The 17993-nt window shown below is 40.6% G+C and overlaps 1 protein-coding gene across 6 annotated transcripts in view; it reads left to right on the top strand.

Moving 5' to 3' along the window:
• The window catches only part of AAK1 (AP2 associated kinase 1), a 181693-nt gene that overhangs the window by 99307 nt on the left and 64393 nt on the right, over positions 1-17993 (top strand). For all 6 annotated transcript variants that reach the window (XM_023223910.3, XM_023223914.3, XM_023223913.3 and 3 more), the window contains exons 4-8: positions 3867-3975; positions 5713-5855; positions 13715-13836; positions 15183-15264; positions 15749-15881. In XM_023223910.3, coding sequence (XP_023079678.1) covers positions 3867-3975; positions 5713-5855; positions 13715-13836; positions 15183-15264; positions 15749-15881 — 589 coding nt within the window. The remainder of the gene's footprint in view (positions 1-3866; positions 3976-5712; positions 5856-13714; positions 13837-15182; positions 15265-15748; positions 15882-17993) is intronic.

Here is a 17993-nt window from a genome sequence, read left to right as displayed (position 1 = left end):
GTTTGAAAGGAGGGTCAAAGCAGGTAGACGATGCTTCTTTGAAAACTTAGTATCTGCAAATGCAAGCAGTAAGCAAATTTCCGTCATCATGGATTTGCACATGTCATGCTAAAGATCCAAGGAAGGGTAGCCTGAGCTAATGACATATAGTTATGTGCAATGTTCATTTTTACTGTTTTGAAATGAGTGACATGTTATTGATAGGCAATTTAGAATGCTATATTTGTTTTCTTGAACATAAATATAAAGGTTTTCTTAGATATACTTAGAAATTGAGTCTTCCTTTTTTTTCATAAGGCCTTAAGATTGTTTACTAGGAATTCTTCTGTCACAGGAATTTTGAGACCAGGGATAGTATACCATGCTGCACTTCAAGCACCATTAATTAAGGCGCCAGATATGGGATTTGTGATAATCTATAGGACCTGGGTTGAAGACCTGGTTTTCAAAACTGGTAGCTTTTGCATGTATTTATGAAAAAGGTTTTTCACTGCTTCAAGCAGTTAAATATGAAAATTAATAAGGTAACTACAAACCATTTAAAATATCTGTTTAATAAAGCAGGTCTTCTAATAGTTTTTCAATACTTTATTAATGTTGTTTAATGATAGTTTAAAAATAAAGCTTAAAATAACATAAACCCTTTAAACTTATCACTGCTTAAATCATGTAGTAGTGATCTTATCTATGGTTTAACTGAACGTTCCCCACTTCCCTGAAAACCCTTTTTGACTAATACTCATCATAATTCTGGTACTCCAAGTAATAGTTGTAGGCAAGGGCAACAAAGCATCTTTCCCTCATCCTGCCTTTTTCTGAGTAAGCAGTTTGTAGCTGAGGTATTCCCTATGTGCTTCCATTCTATACCACTACATCCATTTCTGTACTGTAAGTCTGGATCTGGTCTTCTAACCAAAATCAGAGGAAAGCTTGGCACTCTCTGGCCTGTTGCTGCTGAGAACAGGGCAGGAGCTACTGCCAGTGTACCTTGAATGTGAGTCATTCTCAACTTGTGGTAAGATTTTCTCTTGACCTTTTCTACATTTCACAGCCATTCAAACAGATCTTCTCCATCAGAGTTATAAACTAGTGGGGTTTTACTCTAAAATCTGAGATGTTGCTGCATCATCAGGTCATTAAAGCCAAATGCCATTGTGTCTCTCCAAAGTGGGAGTCTTTTCTGCTTGGACGTATCTCAGGATATCTGCAGAAGAGAAAATGAACAGCAATTCGGACTTGAACTGTTCAGCAAACATCTTGGCAAACATCTTGGCAAGGTGCCATCTGCAGATGTTGATTATCCAGTTTTGGTCCTTTAATGCCTCTTTACCTCCTGTTGGCTTGTGTTAGTCCATCTGTATTACTATAACAAAGTACCTGAGATTGGGTAGTTTATACAGAAGAGAAATTTATTTTCTTATTGTTCTAGAGGGTAAGAAGTCCAAAATTATCAAGGTGCTGACAGGTTCAGTGTCTGGTAGGGGCCTGGTCTCTGCTTTCAAGATGGTGCCTTGAGTGCTGCTTTCTTTGGAGGGGATGCTTTGTCTTTACGTGGTGGAAGGCAGAAGGACAAATGAGCCTAGCTAGTTCCCTCCAGCCCTTTTATAAAGTTGCTTATCCCATTCATGAGGGCTCTGCCCTCATGACTTAATCACCCCCTAAAGGCCCCATCTCTTAATACTATTGCATTGGGGATTTAAGTTTTAACATGAATTTTGGAGGGAACACAAGCCTTCAAACCATAGCATGGTTCTACCAATATTTTTTTGCTTTCTTCCGGATGCTTTATTATTCCTCTTAAGATGAGACCAACTCAGAGGCAACATTGCTGATTCTTTTTCAAATAGTTCAATGTAAGGACATGAGTCTTTCATTCATCTTTGAATATTTGGAGGATATGATCCTTATTTTGGTTGCAAAGAACTTCTCTCCAGTTCTTCTACTTTCAGGAATGTGTAAATGGAAATGAGTTCTGGATGGGTTGATGATGAGATAGAAAAGCAGAGGGAAGGATAGGCCACTAAAATGTGAATCCCAAAATCATTTTCTGTTTGGGAAAAACTTGAATTCTAGAGAATGTGTGTTAGCTTCATCATCTCCCTTATCTATTATCCAAAGCAGATGCTCTAAGTCTTTTGTTTCATCAAACTTCTTTGTCATTCCTATACATTTAGGAAATGACCTTGTTCTCTACCAAAAATAAAACAACATATCCAAACTCGAGTTCTCTTTTTTTTCCGCCTTAAATCAACATGCACAGCCATCCTTGCCTCTTTCCTGCTTGCCAGGGGAAAAAAAAGTTACCCTAAGACCAGTCCCTTGAACAGTACTCTTAATCCCACCCTTCCACTTATAGGACTTTTTCTGTCAATTATCATCATCCTCTCCTGTATCTTAAAGCTCTCTTTTCTTGACTCCTTCCTCTTTCTGGTGCTCAGTTTTTTTCCCATCCTAAACACCCTTTCTCCTCAGTGCTGCTGCCTTAGGCACAAATGTTCTGCAAGAGTAATCTGTAGACCCTGGCCCTACTCACTCAACTCCCATTCTGTGCAAGTCCAGTTTCATTCTCACCACCATCCCATCCGTTCTCTGAAACTACTCTCACATAAGTCTCCAGTGACTTCCATCTGCCAATTCCAAAGCCTTTCTACTTTTGTCTGAACTTTTACTGCATCTGCCATTTCTGAGGCAATAGTCTTTCACAATCCATCACTCAGAGGAAGGCTCTGATGAGTTTTAACTTTGATGCCCAGGGTTCAGGTGTGTTCACTTCATACCATGGGGTTTTCTCTTGTTTTGTTATGAAATTTGTTCTTCACTGTAAACAGCTGAATCTAATTAGAGTGGTGGTAGTTTCTGGTCTCACTGTCCGAATTGCTAAGTTTGTATGGTGACTCTCAGGGGACCACAAGTTTTCCTTCCCCCTCACCTTTTTGAAACAAAAGTAGGACAATTTATTAAAACTAGTTTAAAAAGTAAAACCTTACTTTGCATTTGTGCAAAAATCATATCACCCAGCTTGCCTTCTTTCTCTTTCCTCAACTTACTTCTTAATTACTTTGGTTTTGAACATCATCGTTACAAAGTGCTGCCTCTCTGGAGATGTTGAAAGGACTATACTAAAATGTGAGGCCACTTCTAGTTCCTAGATGGGTCCTGACACATAGGAGATGCTCAACAAATATTGGTTGGATGAATACATTCATCCACGCAGCCCTGAGAGATCACATGCAGTTCCAACTGAAGAGCTGGAAACATGCCCATCTTATATCCCAGTTGGTTGGCTTGAAAGGCCTAATTATGAGCAAAATGCTTAGGTCTGGATGCTATTGTAGTCCCTTTAAGACTTTGTAAATAGCTTTTTTTTTTTTTTTTTTTTTTTTTGGTAGATTTCCCAAAGGGAGAAAACAGTATGAACTATTTAAAAGTCAAGTTGAATTAATTTTTGTCCCCTAAAACCAGGAAAAACATCAATTTTATTTTTCTTAATTAGAAGTTCATATATTTAAGTAGTTCGTATGGTCTCTACTCTTTACCCCCTGCAGTGTTTCTGGAGAGGGGAGTCTTTGCTTCTAGTTTACGTGGGGCATTGATGCAGTAAGCAAGTAGGCACTCTGTGCATTTGACTCTAGAATTTAGGTTCTGGAGTGTCCTCTGGTTTAGTGGGGTTATGGAATTGCTATTGAAGATCTAGCTGTGAATCTCAGGGACCACTGGAAACCTGTTCTTGACCCTGCTCCTTAGTCTTCTCTGTCAACACTGTATCATCTCTGTATTTAAATTATCTGAGCTAATGGAACTGACTGGCTAATTCTGTCCTATTGGCATCTGAAACTAACAATATATTTCTCATCTCTTGTTCACAGAGGGACCTGTCAGGGCACAAGAATATTGTGGGTTACATTGATTCTAGTATCAACAATGTGAGTAGCGGTGATGTATGGGAAGTGCTCATTCTGATGGACTTTTGTAGAGGTATGTATATGAACCATCCCCTTAATCTGACATTTCTCTAGCATTTTGATTGTCAAGGTTAGGCGGGTCATTTCACTTAATGTGCACTACACTCTATGGTATGTTCTGGTTTTACAGATGAGAAAACTAAAAGATACAGTCTGCTGTCAACTCTTTGTTATTCTTATAATGGTACAGACAGTTGAAAGTGTAGATAATATAAAACTCCATTTTTGTTGGGTTTAGGAAGGTTTGGTATTTGTATATAAATGAGGATGTATAAGAATGAGAATGAATGTTCTTTGTGATGCTTTATAACAAATGATGAAGGCGCATAATAAAGACTCAACTCCAGATGGACAGAAGAAACAGTACAGCTTCCCCAACTCCCTCACTTTGTGTTCTCTTTCCCACTTACCATGTGTTACGGGGTAAAAGAATCCTTTTTGTCTAATGGAAGTGACCCTCCTCTCCTTGCTCTAAAGCTATAATTCCTAGTAAGTTGAGGCTATATTCAAATGATGCAGCTGTTAACAGTGGAGTAAAATCATTGAAAGCTTCAAGTTTCAAAAAACATTTATCTTGGGAAATTCAGACTGTAGCATGAATTTTTTTCATAGTTAATTGCATTTTATATAACCATTGTTTGGAGGTTTGGCTTAGGTCAGTGCCTTACTGTTTGGTGCTGTGTTTTGTAATCACCCTTAGTTCCATTAACATTTTCCCTACACTTAAGATACTATCCATAGGCCGGGCGCGGTGGCTCACGCCTGTAATCCCAGCACTTTGGGAGGCTGAGGCGGGCGGATCACAAGGTCAAGAGATCAAGACCATCCTGGTTAACATGGTAAAACTCTATTTCTACTAAACATATAAAAATTAGCTGGGCATGGTGGTGCACACCTGTAGTCCCAGCTACTCAGGAGGCTGAGGCAGGAGAATCACTTGAACCCAGGAGGTGGAGGTTGCAGTGAGCCAAGATCATGCCACTACAGTCTAGCCTGGCAACAGAGTGAGACTCAGTCTCAAAAAAAAAAAAAGATACTATCCATAAATTAAAAATGTTGCTAATCCCCAAAATATGTGATGTTAACCAGTAATTTCAGCCCTTACTGTTATTAACTATTTACCTGATTTCCTAAAGTACCACCAAATTTGAACTTGACTGTTTGTTTCCTCCTGCTCATTCCTTTTTGGATACTAAAATGTTTAGAGATCAGGCAGTAGGAGCATCCAGGCATCTGGATAATGTTGCAAGTGACAGCATCAATCTTTTGGTCCTGGAGATTAGTTATTGGTGGTACCATTTCTGCAAGCCAAGCAGTAAGTAGTGAAGCCAGAGAGACTAAGCTGTTCCTGAAGTTCAGACTATAAAACCATCTTCTTCCTGTTCCCTGGACCTATTGTGCCATCTGATTCTTACTAAAAGATATGGCAAGCTGAGGCTGTGGCCATGTCTCATACACAATGGACACAGTATAACCAGGCAACTACAGCAGGACCATATTATCAGTTCTACTAATCTCAAAGACATAATGAGGGCAGCTCACATCTGGGGTGCTTTATAAAATAAAGAAACGATTTTTGATGCATTAGAGGAGACACTGAATTATAAGAAAACAAACCCCAAGCTGGGAGTCAAGACGACTAGGTTTTAATCCTGGCTCAGGCAGTGGTTAGTCCAGACCGCTTCTCTTAGACTAAATGACAAGCCTGAATGTTTATAACCTCTCCTTTGTCCTGTACGTACCCCCTCAGGTGGCCAGGTGGTAAACCTGATGAACCAGCGCCTGCAAACAGGCTTTACAGAGAACGAAGTGCTCCAGATATTTTGTGATACCTGTGAGGCTGTTGCCCGCCTGCATCAGTGCAAAACCCCTATTATCCACCGGGACCTGAAGGTACAGACCACGCTCTTTCATTACGTGCATTCTTACTGAATATTTTCTGTCTGCCCCAGGGATGGAGTAGATACTGTGGGGATGCGAGAGAAATTTAAGGTATGGTCCCTGTTTTTATGTTTATATTCTGCCTGAGGAGAGAAAATAACAAAGGAAAAAGTACAGTACAGGTATAAGTTTTATTACTTAAGTAGCCTCCAGAAATTCTTTATAATTATCAAATGCCTGAGCCTGTGTTGTTTCTGTTTTTCCTGATATACTCCCCCAACTTTTTCAGGATTGTGAAAAATAATACTTTTAATTTAAATACTTAGTAAATAATGATGCTTGGTTTTTAAAGTCTTATTTCATATTTTGCAAAATGAACTAATTGATTTTTTTTTTAGTTGTCCTAATTGCGATCACCATGCACCGTGCCTTTCATATTGTAGTCACTTGACAGTGTTTGTTGAATGGAATTGGCACCTTGTCAGGGTTCAACTTAGCGTGTATCAAGCACCAATTATGTGCCATGTGTTCTGCTACATTTTACGTACAGTGTCTCTTCAGGGGGAGACATTCTTTGTTACATTTTATAGTTGAAACTAAGAAGCAGAGAGGTCATGTGACTTGCCTAAGGTCATATAACTAGGAAGGACAGTGCCAGAATTTGAGTCCTGTGACAGTGTCTTCTCCCCAGCTCCTCCTTCCCAGGATCCTTGGTTTTCTCCTGAAATCACTAGCCTTTCCAAGCCTGAGTTTCGTCATCTGTAAAGTGGAGCCAACAGTGCCTGCTCGGTTAGGGTGGTGGTGAGGCTGAATGCGGGAGTGCTTGTCAATCTCTAGGCACATCCCTGGCACGGTAAATGCCTGAAAGGGCTCGGAGGTGAGGACAAGGGGAGGAGGCAGAGGGACACAGAGGATCCTTTTAGAAAGTAATATTCCCATGTTCTCAGAGTCTTCCTTTATATTAACTTCGTTTTTTTGGTTATTTTGAGATGAAGTCTTGCTGTCTTGCACAGGCTGGAGTGCTGGAGTGCAGTGGCACAATCTCGGCTCACTACAGCTTCCACCTCCCGAGTTCAAATGATTCTCATGCCTCAGCCTCCCGAGTAGCTGGGATTACTGGTGCCTGCCGCACGCTTAGCTAATTTTTGTATTTTTAGTAGAGACAGGGTTTCACCATGTTGGCAAGACTGGTCTCGAACTGTTGGCCTCAAGTGATCCGACTGCCTTAGCCTCCCAAAGTGCTGGGATTACAGGCATGGGCCACCATGCCCAGCCCTCTTTATATTAATTTTTAAACACTTACTGGATTAAATGAAGCCTGAATGATAATCATGTCATACCAGTAAATAACACCTGTCCAGCTTACATAGTTACCAGGATAGCACTGCCTGGTGACATTCCCTGTGCTACAGTGAGGTGCTGGGTCAGCATCACCCAGTGATGGGGCCGTGGGGACAGAGCTTAGTGTCTTGCCTGGGATGCTGAGTAGGTTGGTGGGAGGGCTAAGGCAACGGACCCCAGCCTCCTCCTTCATGGCAGCAGGCCCCAGCCTCCTCCTTCACGGCACTGAACAGCCCACGAGATGTTTCAGCAGGGGAATGCGGAGCAAATCGGCATGAAAGGCTGAGTGAGGTTACCAGGCTCCATTCCCCAGCCAGCCCTCAGTGCTTTACCCCTTGCACCTCAGTGTTCCTAAGAGGGAGGCAGCGCAATGCTGGCTGGACACACAGTAGTTGGCCTTCTGTATCCACGAGTTCCACATCTGCAGATTGAACCATCTGCAGGTGGAGGATACACACAGTTGTCCCCTGTGTTGGTGGGTTTTGATACATGGTTGGTTGCATGGAGGCAGATGTGAAACCTGCAGATAAGGAGAGCTGATTGTATTGGACTCTGTGGTTGTGTTTTCATCAATATTGAAGATCATCAGCCATGCTACCAATTTGTTCACTGTGGTTCAGGAGACTCTTTCTCCTGTACCTTGGATATAGGGACCATGGGAAAAGGCCTGGATTGTGATTGTTGCAGAGAAGTCCTGGTCGCTGTTGTTTTTAGTCATTGACTCCCGAGATCTTATACTCGGTGCCATCTAGATGCTCTCATTAGCACGTTGGATTTTTATTGCTGTCTGCTAGTATGTCTGTGATGGACAATTACAGTTGCCTGCTGCACCTGCAGCTTCCCAAGGTCTGAGTGAAACGTCCCCAAGTGCTCCTGTTCACCCTGGCTCTGTCATTGCATCACATAGTCTCAGCCACTCTGAGCTCCATGTCACTGTGGGAACCAGCCACCACAGTTCTAGCAGCAGTCAGAGCCAAAGAGTTCTCTGTTTTCCTGTTTTCCAGAGAAAATGCTAGTTGCTTCTCTGTGAGCAGGATTTCCATTTGGTGAGGAGATGCCATTGTGAATAAAAGTTAGTAGGATGTGGGAAAGAGCACAGGCCAGGCCTACCGTGGGCCTTGTGGAGCCGGTGCTACTCTGTGTATGGGTCTGCTGGTTCACACGCAGAACCGAGGAAAGCCCCCTTGCCCTCTCTACTGCCTGTGCGGTCTTTCTTTCCAGTGACAGAGGAAGTAAACTGAAAGTGGTCCCTGTCCTTATGCAGCTTATGTTCTAAAAATAACCGTACCAGAGGTGCTGTTCTATTATATTGAAGATCTCTGTTCTAATACATTATTTTAACACTTTAATCATTTTCCTCATTTTAAATTTTCATTTCTCTGAGAAAGATAAAGATCAGTATTGCAGATCATGGTGTTGTAGATGTGGAACGGTCGCCTAAGCCAGCCCTCTTCTTTACCAGTGGGGAAACCGCACAGAAAGGCTGTGACTGGTCGCCTAAGCCAGCCCTCTTCTTTACCAGTGGGGAAACCTCCGCACAGAAAGGCTGTGACCGGCACAGGTAGTTGAGTGATCAAACCAGAACGGAGACCACAGGTTTTCACTCCCATTTTATTTTGTTGTATTATACCAGGCTATTTGTACAAGCACTTAAGAAAGGAGAAGAAAGGGTTAAGGCTTAACAAGCACATTCATGTCGAAAAAGTCATAGATGTCTCCTCTTTTGTCAGAATAGAGATTTTGATCTCATGAAGTATAATAGGATGAAGATTCTTGTCCCATTTTTAGAAACACAGGTTTGAAAACCTACATTCATCTAATCCTTCAAATTTTGCAGTGGCAATACATTCTCTGACTGAAATGTCTAATGCCATACCTGTTTGGAATATCGAGATGAAGAGGTCAGTAGGAGGTGGCCTTCTAGATCTTTTTGCTAAAGCTGTAAGCAGAATTTGACAGTGACAACTTCAATAGCACTCTTAAGTTGAGAGGCTGGGAAATGAGGTCAGCAGCATCACACTCTCAAAGAATGGAAAGGTTCGGGATTGTAAGCAGTGGTGACCAATCTTGAGCTTCACCCTAAGGGACTTTGCCAAAAACAAAGTCCCTCTGCAAATTCTCTGAAGCTTTCAGAAAGTGGCGTACGACTGTGTAGTTGGTTTTCTACCTTCTTAATCTCACATAATCTGTCCATACCCACTTACCCCTTTCCATCCCTGTTGATTTTTCTCTATACCCGGCCCTAGTCATCTCACACCCAGACTGCTGTACCTGCCGTCGTTGCCTTCCTTCTCCTTCTCCCTCAATTTTGCCAAGCTAATTTTCCTAAAATGGCTGTCTTCATGTGCTGCTAACCTGAGAAAAATGCTGAGTGGCGCCCGAGTGCCCTTCCTCAGTCTGCTGTCTGTGTGCTTCTCTGGTCCTCTCCCTTTCTCCTTCCTCCTTCCTCGCCAATCTCAACTGTCCATCCCCCTTCATTGCACAGTGCACATGAGCACAGTGGGTGAGGGTGTGGTGCTGGCAGTCTGGTGGCCTGAGCCTAAATCCTGCCCTACCAGCCTGTGACCTCAGACAAGTTAGGTAACGTCTCTGACCTCTTTTTTCTAATCTGTTAAGGGAGACAACAAGGCTTTGTAAGGATTATATGAAATACTCTAGGTTTTTAAAAGTTTGTGGAGCAGTGTCTGGCACTTAATAAGTGCTATTAGTTATTACTGTTATTATCACTCTGGTTTCTATGCTTTGTTCCTGTTATTGGTTTCACTTTTGTAAGTCCTTCACTTCCTCCACGGCTCCACATTATCTTGTCTCCCCTTTTCTGACAGCACTGGTTCATAATAGGTCCTTTCCCATGTTTTCAGCTTTCTTTGCAGTACTGGTGCCATGCACAGCACTGTTCCAGCCACAGTGACCTGCCTCTGTGCCTCAGACCCTTCAGGCACTCTCCCATCTCAGGGCCTTTGTGCTGCTGTTTTCTGCTTGAAGTGCTCTTCCCCAAGATGGCCCATGGCTGCTCCTTCTTCATCCAGGTGTCTGTTCCCCTCAGAGAGACCTTCCCTGACTATACTATTTAAAATAGCATTCCCCTTCACCTTATATACATTCACCTGCTGCTTTCTTGTCATAATATTTATCACTACCAGGCAAGTATAATTGTTTTCTTCTTATCTCCAGTTGAACGGTAAGCTCCGTGAGAGGATAGACTTTGTTGTGTTCACAGCCTTATCCCTAGAGCCTAGAAAAGTTCTTGGCATATAGTAGGAGTTGAAACGTGTTTCTTTTGTTTTTTTAGTTTTGAATTTTTGTGGGTACATAATGGGTGCATATAGGAGTTACATGAGACATTTTGATACTGGCATGCAATATGTAATAATCACATCAGGGTGAGTAGGGTATCCACCACCTCAAGCATTTATCCTTTGTGTTTATCCTTTGTGTGAAACGTGTTTCTTTGATAAATGTATGGTAATAAGAGCTTTTCTAGATGTACATTCCAGCATTAGAAGCGTAGAAACTGATTCAGAAAGGTAGTGCACACATCCAATAGGAGAAGCATGATTTTACATGAGCCCTGCCAGGTGCATGAGGCCGAGGAGGAAGATTGTTGCTGAATGATGCTGAGTAAGTGATTTCATCAACAACATTTAAGGGTCCCTGGCATGTGTACAGCACTGGACAAGGCATTATGGGAGATACATAGGCATAATACGGTACCCTTTTCTCTAAAGCTTTGTAGTCTTACTTGGGAAGGCAAGCGTAAATACATAAGAAGTTAAATACCAACCCACAGTGAAAGAAACATTGCCGAATTGTAAATGATTATCAGTGATTATTACCCAGCAAAGGTTTGCAAAATTTATTTACAAAGGGCCAGATAATAAATATTTTAGGTCTGTCATAACTGCTCAACTCTGCTGTAAGAGTTCAAAAGCAGCCATAAACTTTAGTCAAGTAACAAGTGGGCATGGTTTGATTTGGCCTGAAGGCCTTCAATTCTGTAGATTTTGTGGACTGGTCGTGAAAGGTTTTTCTGGGGAGTTACAACTTGAGTGGAGAGTGAGCAGTTGAATAAAAGGAGCAATTGAATAAAAGGAAAAATTAGGTTATGTATGGAATGCTTAGGAGACATGGAACAAATCAGCCTGGCTAGTGTTTAGACACTTGGTTCCTTATTAACTAGATTTCTATTGTAGGGGCATTTCTGAACATAAAGCACTAAGAAAGCCTGTCCTTAAGCTTGCACCCAATGCATTAGACAAGTATCATCACCCCTGCTAGAGTTGGAAGTAAGGATGGGGGCGTTGAGTAATTGCTCTGCTTCTAACCTGCTTCCGGTAGCGGAAATATAATTTCCTGTCCTTTCTAGGGTGAGGTTGTTTAGGTTCACTTCCCAGCTGTACCAACTATTAGCTGTGTGACATTTAGCAAGTGACTTAATCACTCTGAGCCTCATTCTCTCCATCTGTGAGAGAAGGATAATGATCATATTGGGATTATGAGGATGTAGTGGGATAATCCATGTAAAATGCTGAGTACAGTAGTACTGGCAATAATAAAGCTCAGAAAATGATGGCTGTTATTTTTATAACCTCTAAATTAGATTGAAAACATTAGCGTTGTTTTGTTGGAATTATTTTGAATTCCTAAAGTGTGTATATGTATATGCTCAGGAAGCTTGACTGTGTCACTCTGTATGAGTAGATTAAACTGGTGAGCTTTATAAAAAAGACATAGATGATTGAAATATTTGCTTACCTTAGTCTTATCTCAAAGGAACGAATCTCTTCTAATCATTCTTAATTCATAACCCTATGCTTAAGAATTGTTAATCATGGAACATACCTGTGAAGGTTGATGGCCGTAGTTCAAACTACCTATGTGGCTGGAAATACTAAGGTTAAAATTATAGATTAAAGTAATTCCAGGGTAGTACTGCCCCCAACTACATCAGTATATCCTCTCTGGAAGAACAATAGACTTTAAACCCAGATCTCACAAGCTTTGTACAGGTTAAGTTCCAAGGAACGTAAGTTAACAAAACAACAAAACTCCTCCCAACACCACCATAAGCAAGGTTTAGTAGGAATAAGAAACAATAAACTGCAGAATCAGTTGGCAGCAGACACTTCAAATATTGGAATTGGCAGATACAGACTATAAAATATACTTAACGTAATTCTTAGAAGAATTAAAAGAAAGTATAGAAACAAGTATAGAAATTAGAGCCTATTATAATTGACCGGTTGTTTTTAAAAGAATCAGTAGTAGTACAGTAGTATGGTCTGGATATTTGGTGGCTCATATCTTGCCCCTGACAGACCAGGTTTGCTCACACATGCACACACATACACAGTGTTTTTTGGTTTATTCCATTCAACATACATTTTTTATACCAAGCATTGTGTTAGGCATTAGGTAGAGAAGACCAAGAATATGATTACAAGATGATGCTTATCAAAAAAAAAAAAAAAAGATGATGTTTATCTTTAAGGAGCTTATCTTTAAGAATAGACTATCTTATAGTCTACTCTTGCCTTTGTTTTCCAAAGTTGGTCGGTCTTTGGAAGGCTGAAGACAAAAGACAATGGAGACTACAGTCTTAACGGCCTAACAGGATTTTTTTGGCTGCCATTTTACTGCCCACACATAGCCAGGCCTGTCCTCCAGCATACTAGTCAGCTCAGTTCATCTAGACCAAAAATCAGTACACCTTGAGTACATAGTGCCCACTATTTTGGAGTTGTCATTTCATTGGTAGAATCCTTTGATACCAGGGATTTCTCTAGATTTGGGGCGTTATAAGCTCCCTGCTGCCTAGAACTCCTAACTCACTGCCCAAAGAATTCATTTATTTAAAAAATTAGGGCAATACATTAACAGGAAAACTGCCCATTTATCCCCAGGCATTTTATCACACTGAGAAGTAACTGAAACATAAACAGTATTAATTCTGAATATCTTAACCTAGTATAGTAAAGACATTTATATAAGTACTTATAAGGTCCAAGTGAAGTAATTCAGATCATGAGAGAATGAAATACTGAAGGACAATAGGGAAAGAGTGACATGTTATCTGAGTGGGAGCCTGAAAGTTTCAAAAAGGACATGGCATTTGAACTGGGGTTTAAAACGAGATTTTGACAGTTGGCTAAGGAGGTAGGGATTGTGGAAGGCATCCTGGCCTAAAAGAAGAGCAAGAGCAAAGGCATAGGTCAGAGACTTGAAAGTATGAAGATGGTTTCTGCAGAGGTGAGAAATGTGGCTGAAATTTACAAAAATGGCACTCTTGCATCCCCCACTGTGGAGTTTCCTCCTTTTGCCCTCTCCACCCACTTTTCCCTGTTACTCTGCGTCTCCTGTGTTCCACTTGGGATGACCCCTGTTGAGATACTTGGAGAGGAATAACTTTCCTGTGCACATTAATGAGACTGCCAGAAATAAAACGTTTTATTTATGTGACTATGAAACCAAATTTTCACGTGCATTACTAAATGGTATCTTGGAATGGGTGGTTGGGGAATGTTTTTCAGGTTGAAAATATCCTCTTGCATGACCGAGGCCACTATGTCCTGTGTGACTTTGGAAGTGCCACCAACAAATTCCAGAATCCACAGACTGAGGGAGTCAATGCAGTAGAAGATGAGATTAAGAAGTAAGCCTTTTCTCCTTTCGTGGAGTTTTGTCCACAATCAGATGAGCAACTTTACTTTCAGCTTATGGGTGAGAAGATCAGGCTGGGGAGAGAATGGTGATAGTTGTCCTTCGTCTCAGAGCATCACAGTCACAGTTGGGTTGTTTGACTTTAAGTGAAGAATGAGGAGTACATCATACATCATACTCTGAGCATACATCAGAGTAAAAGGAAGGACTCTTAGAACTCTTTATCAGTGGTCCTGTGGTCATTGCACATAGATGTTTTGATTTATGATGTCACAGAGCCTATAAAAAGCTGAGAGGTGCACACACTATAAAAATACTAGGATGTTTTTAAGTATGATCACAGCAGCCATGACATTATCAGTCAAACAGATGTGCTTTTTACTGAACCCTAAATTGCTCCTTCCTTCCTGCTCATAAGGCAATCTAAGTGGAAATAATGGTGAGTAGGTTATTAAAGCCTCTGCAGATACTGAATCACAGACTTTCATGAGAAAAAGCTTATTTAGATTTGTGACTCCAATAAGAGCCTGACCCATTTTCTCCTCATGTCCACAATGTTGGATTTTTTACAGGTAACAGCACTCACTATTACTACTAATAAGTCAACAGTCTAGCCTGCACACCTACATCCTGATCTTCTCTGTCCTTTTCATGCATCACCCCAGACAACCATGCCTGGGGCAAGAAGACCCTGATCGACCCAAGGCCCTGAGGGATGCCTAGACCTGTCCCATGTGGGATCTAGAGACTAAAGCAGCATAAATCACATGCTTGGTAACACCAAGACACTCACTTTGAGGATGTGCTTGTACTACTTTTTTCTGGAGTGAGAGATAAAACTGTTATTTCAGCCTGATTCCAGGAGCAAAGATGAAGGGCCCTTGATTCCATCCACTCCTCACCCCAGCCAGGGCCCACTTTCTGCTCCTCTCCAGAGTACCACAGTCAGTATTACATCTCTGTGTTGAGCCATGTAAAGGCCATTTTTAAAACAACAAATTGGCAAAATATAGTATCAGAATAAGAATTGGTAAGAGAAGATTTTGTCATTTGAGGACCCAAGAAAAGCTGCTTTTAGAAATTATTTAATGCATTAGTGTCTGAGTCCCCACATGTTCTTAAACTAGGAGGACTGCTGCCAGAAGGCCATGGTGTGATGATATGATTGTACCAAGGACAGCCTTTCATTTTATCTGTACTAATATTTCATACTCTCTTCTGCAGATTGCTCCCAGGGATTCTATTAATGTAAAAAGAAAAAAAAAAGTGTTTCTGCTGCTCCTGGTTTTTAATTATAGTATTGACATATTTAATAAAAAATGAATCTCTTGATTGTAGATACACAACGCTGTCTTATCGAGCACCAGAAATGGTCAACCTGTACAGTGGCAAAATCATCACTACGAAGGCAGACATTTGGGTAGGTGTCGAGTAACCTATCCATACCTAAGATAGCAGCAGTCTTGACTGTTAATTCCCAAGGTTAATGCACACAGCGCTATAGCATGGTGGCTACCATACCATATCATTGTCTACTTGCCCCTCAGGGTTCTTGATGTGAGAATACCAGCCACTGCTTCTTGAAGCATGATAAAGAAAATTACTTCCAAGCTCTGTGGAAATTATTTAGATTTTTTTTTCCATGCATATGTTACTGGTTCTTAAGAGCAAAACAGGTAAATACTTATTCTTTACTGGAGCACGATTTGGTAATAATGGTAGAAATATTGTAACTCAGCTGTTAGCAGTGGTGTTGGGTTCTAAAACTCACGTTTCTAATGTATTAATAGTCTATAATTTTTATATCTGCTAGTAAATGTGGATGGTGCCAGTTTCTCATTAGATCCATTTAGAATCATGGTAAATAAACCACTAGTAGCAATCTGCTATCTTTATTTTTTTAGGCTCTTGGATGTTTGTTGTATAAATTATGCTACTTCACTTTGCCATTTGGGGAGAGTCAGGTGGCAATTTGTGATGGAAACTTCACAATTCCTGATAATTCGCGATATTCTCAAGACATGCACTGCCTAATTAGTAAGTATTTTAAGCTTCTAGTTTCATATTTTTATTTCTGATCACAAAGAATGAATTGGGGGATAAAGTGATTAGATTCCAGGAGTAATGAGTTAGATGCAAAGGTAAAGAAATTAGTTGATAATGATTGGGAACTCAAAGACAATGTAACAGTGTCTAGTTAGAGTAGTGGGTCTTTTTGCTAGAAATCTGAAGTTCTGTTTCACACCTGAGCCCAGCCACCCAAGCAGAAATCCTAATGACTGGAGCAGAATAGTGCTTCTATATTCTGTTGCAGTCTCTATGAAAGCTCCGGTACCAAAGGAGTCCAGCTGACTCATATCAAGTGATAAGAAATTCGTCTTTGCAAAACTGGAAGCAACTCAAATGAAAATGATTGCAGTGCATTCACTGGGGTGAATACATAATTAAGACTATATAACTCCATGGAACCAGGTTTTTCCTCTCATTTAGGTTAATCACGGGATTTTGATAACATGCATCTAAACTCAATGCTTTCTTAAAAATAGTCTTAAGATTCCCCACTATTTGGTATCATCATAGCAGGCATATGTACTAACATTCATTAACCAGATGGTAGAATAAGTAATCTTTAAAAAAAAAAGAATAATAATCTTTGCACAAAGCCCCTATACAAAAATGCTAAAGAAGCAGAGATTTTTATCATCTTTCCGCATTGGTCAAGACTCTTAACATCTAAGTTTTAACTGTTATGGATTGATTATAAATCTTGAGTAACCCAGTTTGGGTCCTGCATGGGGATATACTGGAAAAAATAGACACAGCAAATGTGGGTGGAGCATCTGACATTTGTTGAGGGCCTACTTATGCCTCATTTAATTCTTAAAATCCTTTATATATTAAGTATAATTATTCCCATTATGCAAATGAGAAAACTGAAACTGAGAAAATGTAGGTAAGTTATCCACTTAACATAGATACAGCTTTTAAGGTGCTGCCCATTCCATTGTGCTAGTTTCGTCAATCAGCCTCTTCCATTTATTAACAAAAAAAAGGAGGAATATTTAAAGGACTAGATTATGACATTTAATAATTGTTGGATTGTTTTAAGAGATAAAGCATTATATTCATGTTAGAATTCCAAGTGTGTAAGTGAGATTGGTAGGAAATATGGGAAAATGGCCAACTTTGATATTAGACTAGTATTATTTTTTGATAATTTTTAAAACATTTATGCAGTAAATTCATATTGGGAAAAACAACTCTTTTTGAATATCTGTACCATGGACATCTTTCCCAAACTGCTTGCAGAACATTTGGCAACTCCACTGTCACCCTAAACGCACAGATCTAAAATTAAGTTTATCATCATTAGCCCTCTTTCCTTCTTTTTACCCTCAATACCCAGTTCCCCTGCCCTCTTTTCAGTTTCTCTCAGTGGTATCAGCATTGAAGCCTAGAAAAGTGAAATTTAAAATTTCTTTGGATCCAGCTAGCAAGAGAGAGGAAAGGTTCAATCATTTTCTCGGTCATATTCCTTTTTTGGAGTTTCTACTATTTTCATTACATTCTTTACACGTACATCACTGTCACCATAGTATATACAGACTCTGTCAGCTCATGCCTCTACTGTTGGACTGGTCACCAGCTTTTCTCCTCTCTCTTCAACCCATCCAGCACACCCTCACCAAAAGATTCCTCTTATAAAACACCACCTCTCATGTCCCTGATTAGGAAACTCTAGCGGCTTGCCAATGGTCCCACAGTAGGGCTCAGCTTCTTAGCATGGCATTTAAGATTCTGATTCTGATTGCATGCCACCCACTCAGCCTTCTCTCTACCCTGTCCTTCTGGCTCCTCTGTTTACTTGCAGCAAGGCACTCTCTTGTCTTTCTCCAAGTCCTTCTTTGCTCAGACTATTCTCTCAACTGGAATGTCTTTTTCACTGCTTCCCACCTGACTAAATTCTGTCCTGCCTTCAAGGGCCAGCTCAAGCTCTGCCTCTTCTGCAGGGCGGTCACAAGGCTGCAGCCTCACTGATCTTTTTGGAACTTAGTGTCCAGAGCATTCACTTTATTATTTAAGCAGTCAGCTGCCTTGTGTTTTTGTCTGCATATATATGTGTATGTTTGTGGTCTTCTCAAAGATTTT

This window comes from Piliocolobus tephrosceles, chromosome 15 (assembly GCF_002776525.5).
Source record: "Piliocolobus tephrosceles isolate RC106 chromosome 15, ASM277652v3, whole genome shotgun sequence".
Classification (NCBI taxonomy): domain Eukaryota; kingdom Metazoa; phylum Chordata; class Mammalia; order Primates; family Cercopithecidae; genus Piliocolobus; species Piliocolobus tephrosceles.
This window is presented reverse-complemented; position numbering and strand designations above follow the sequence as displayed.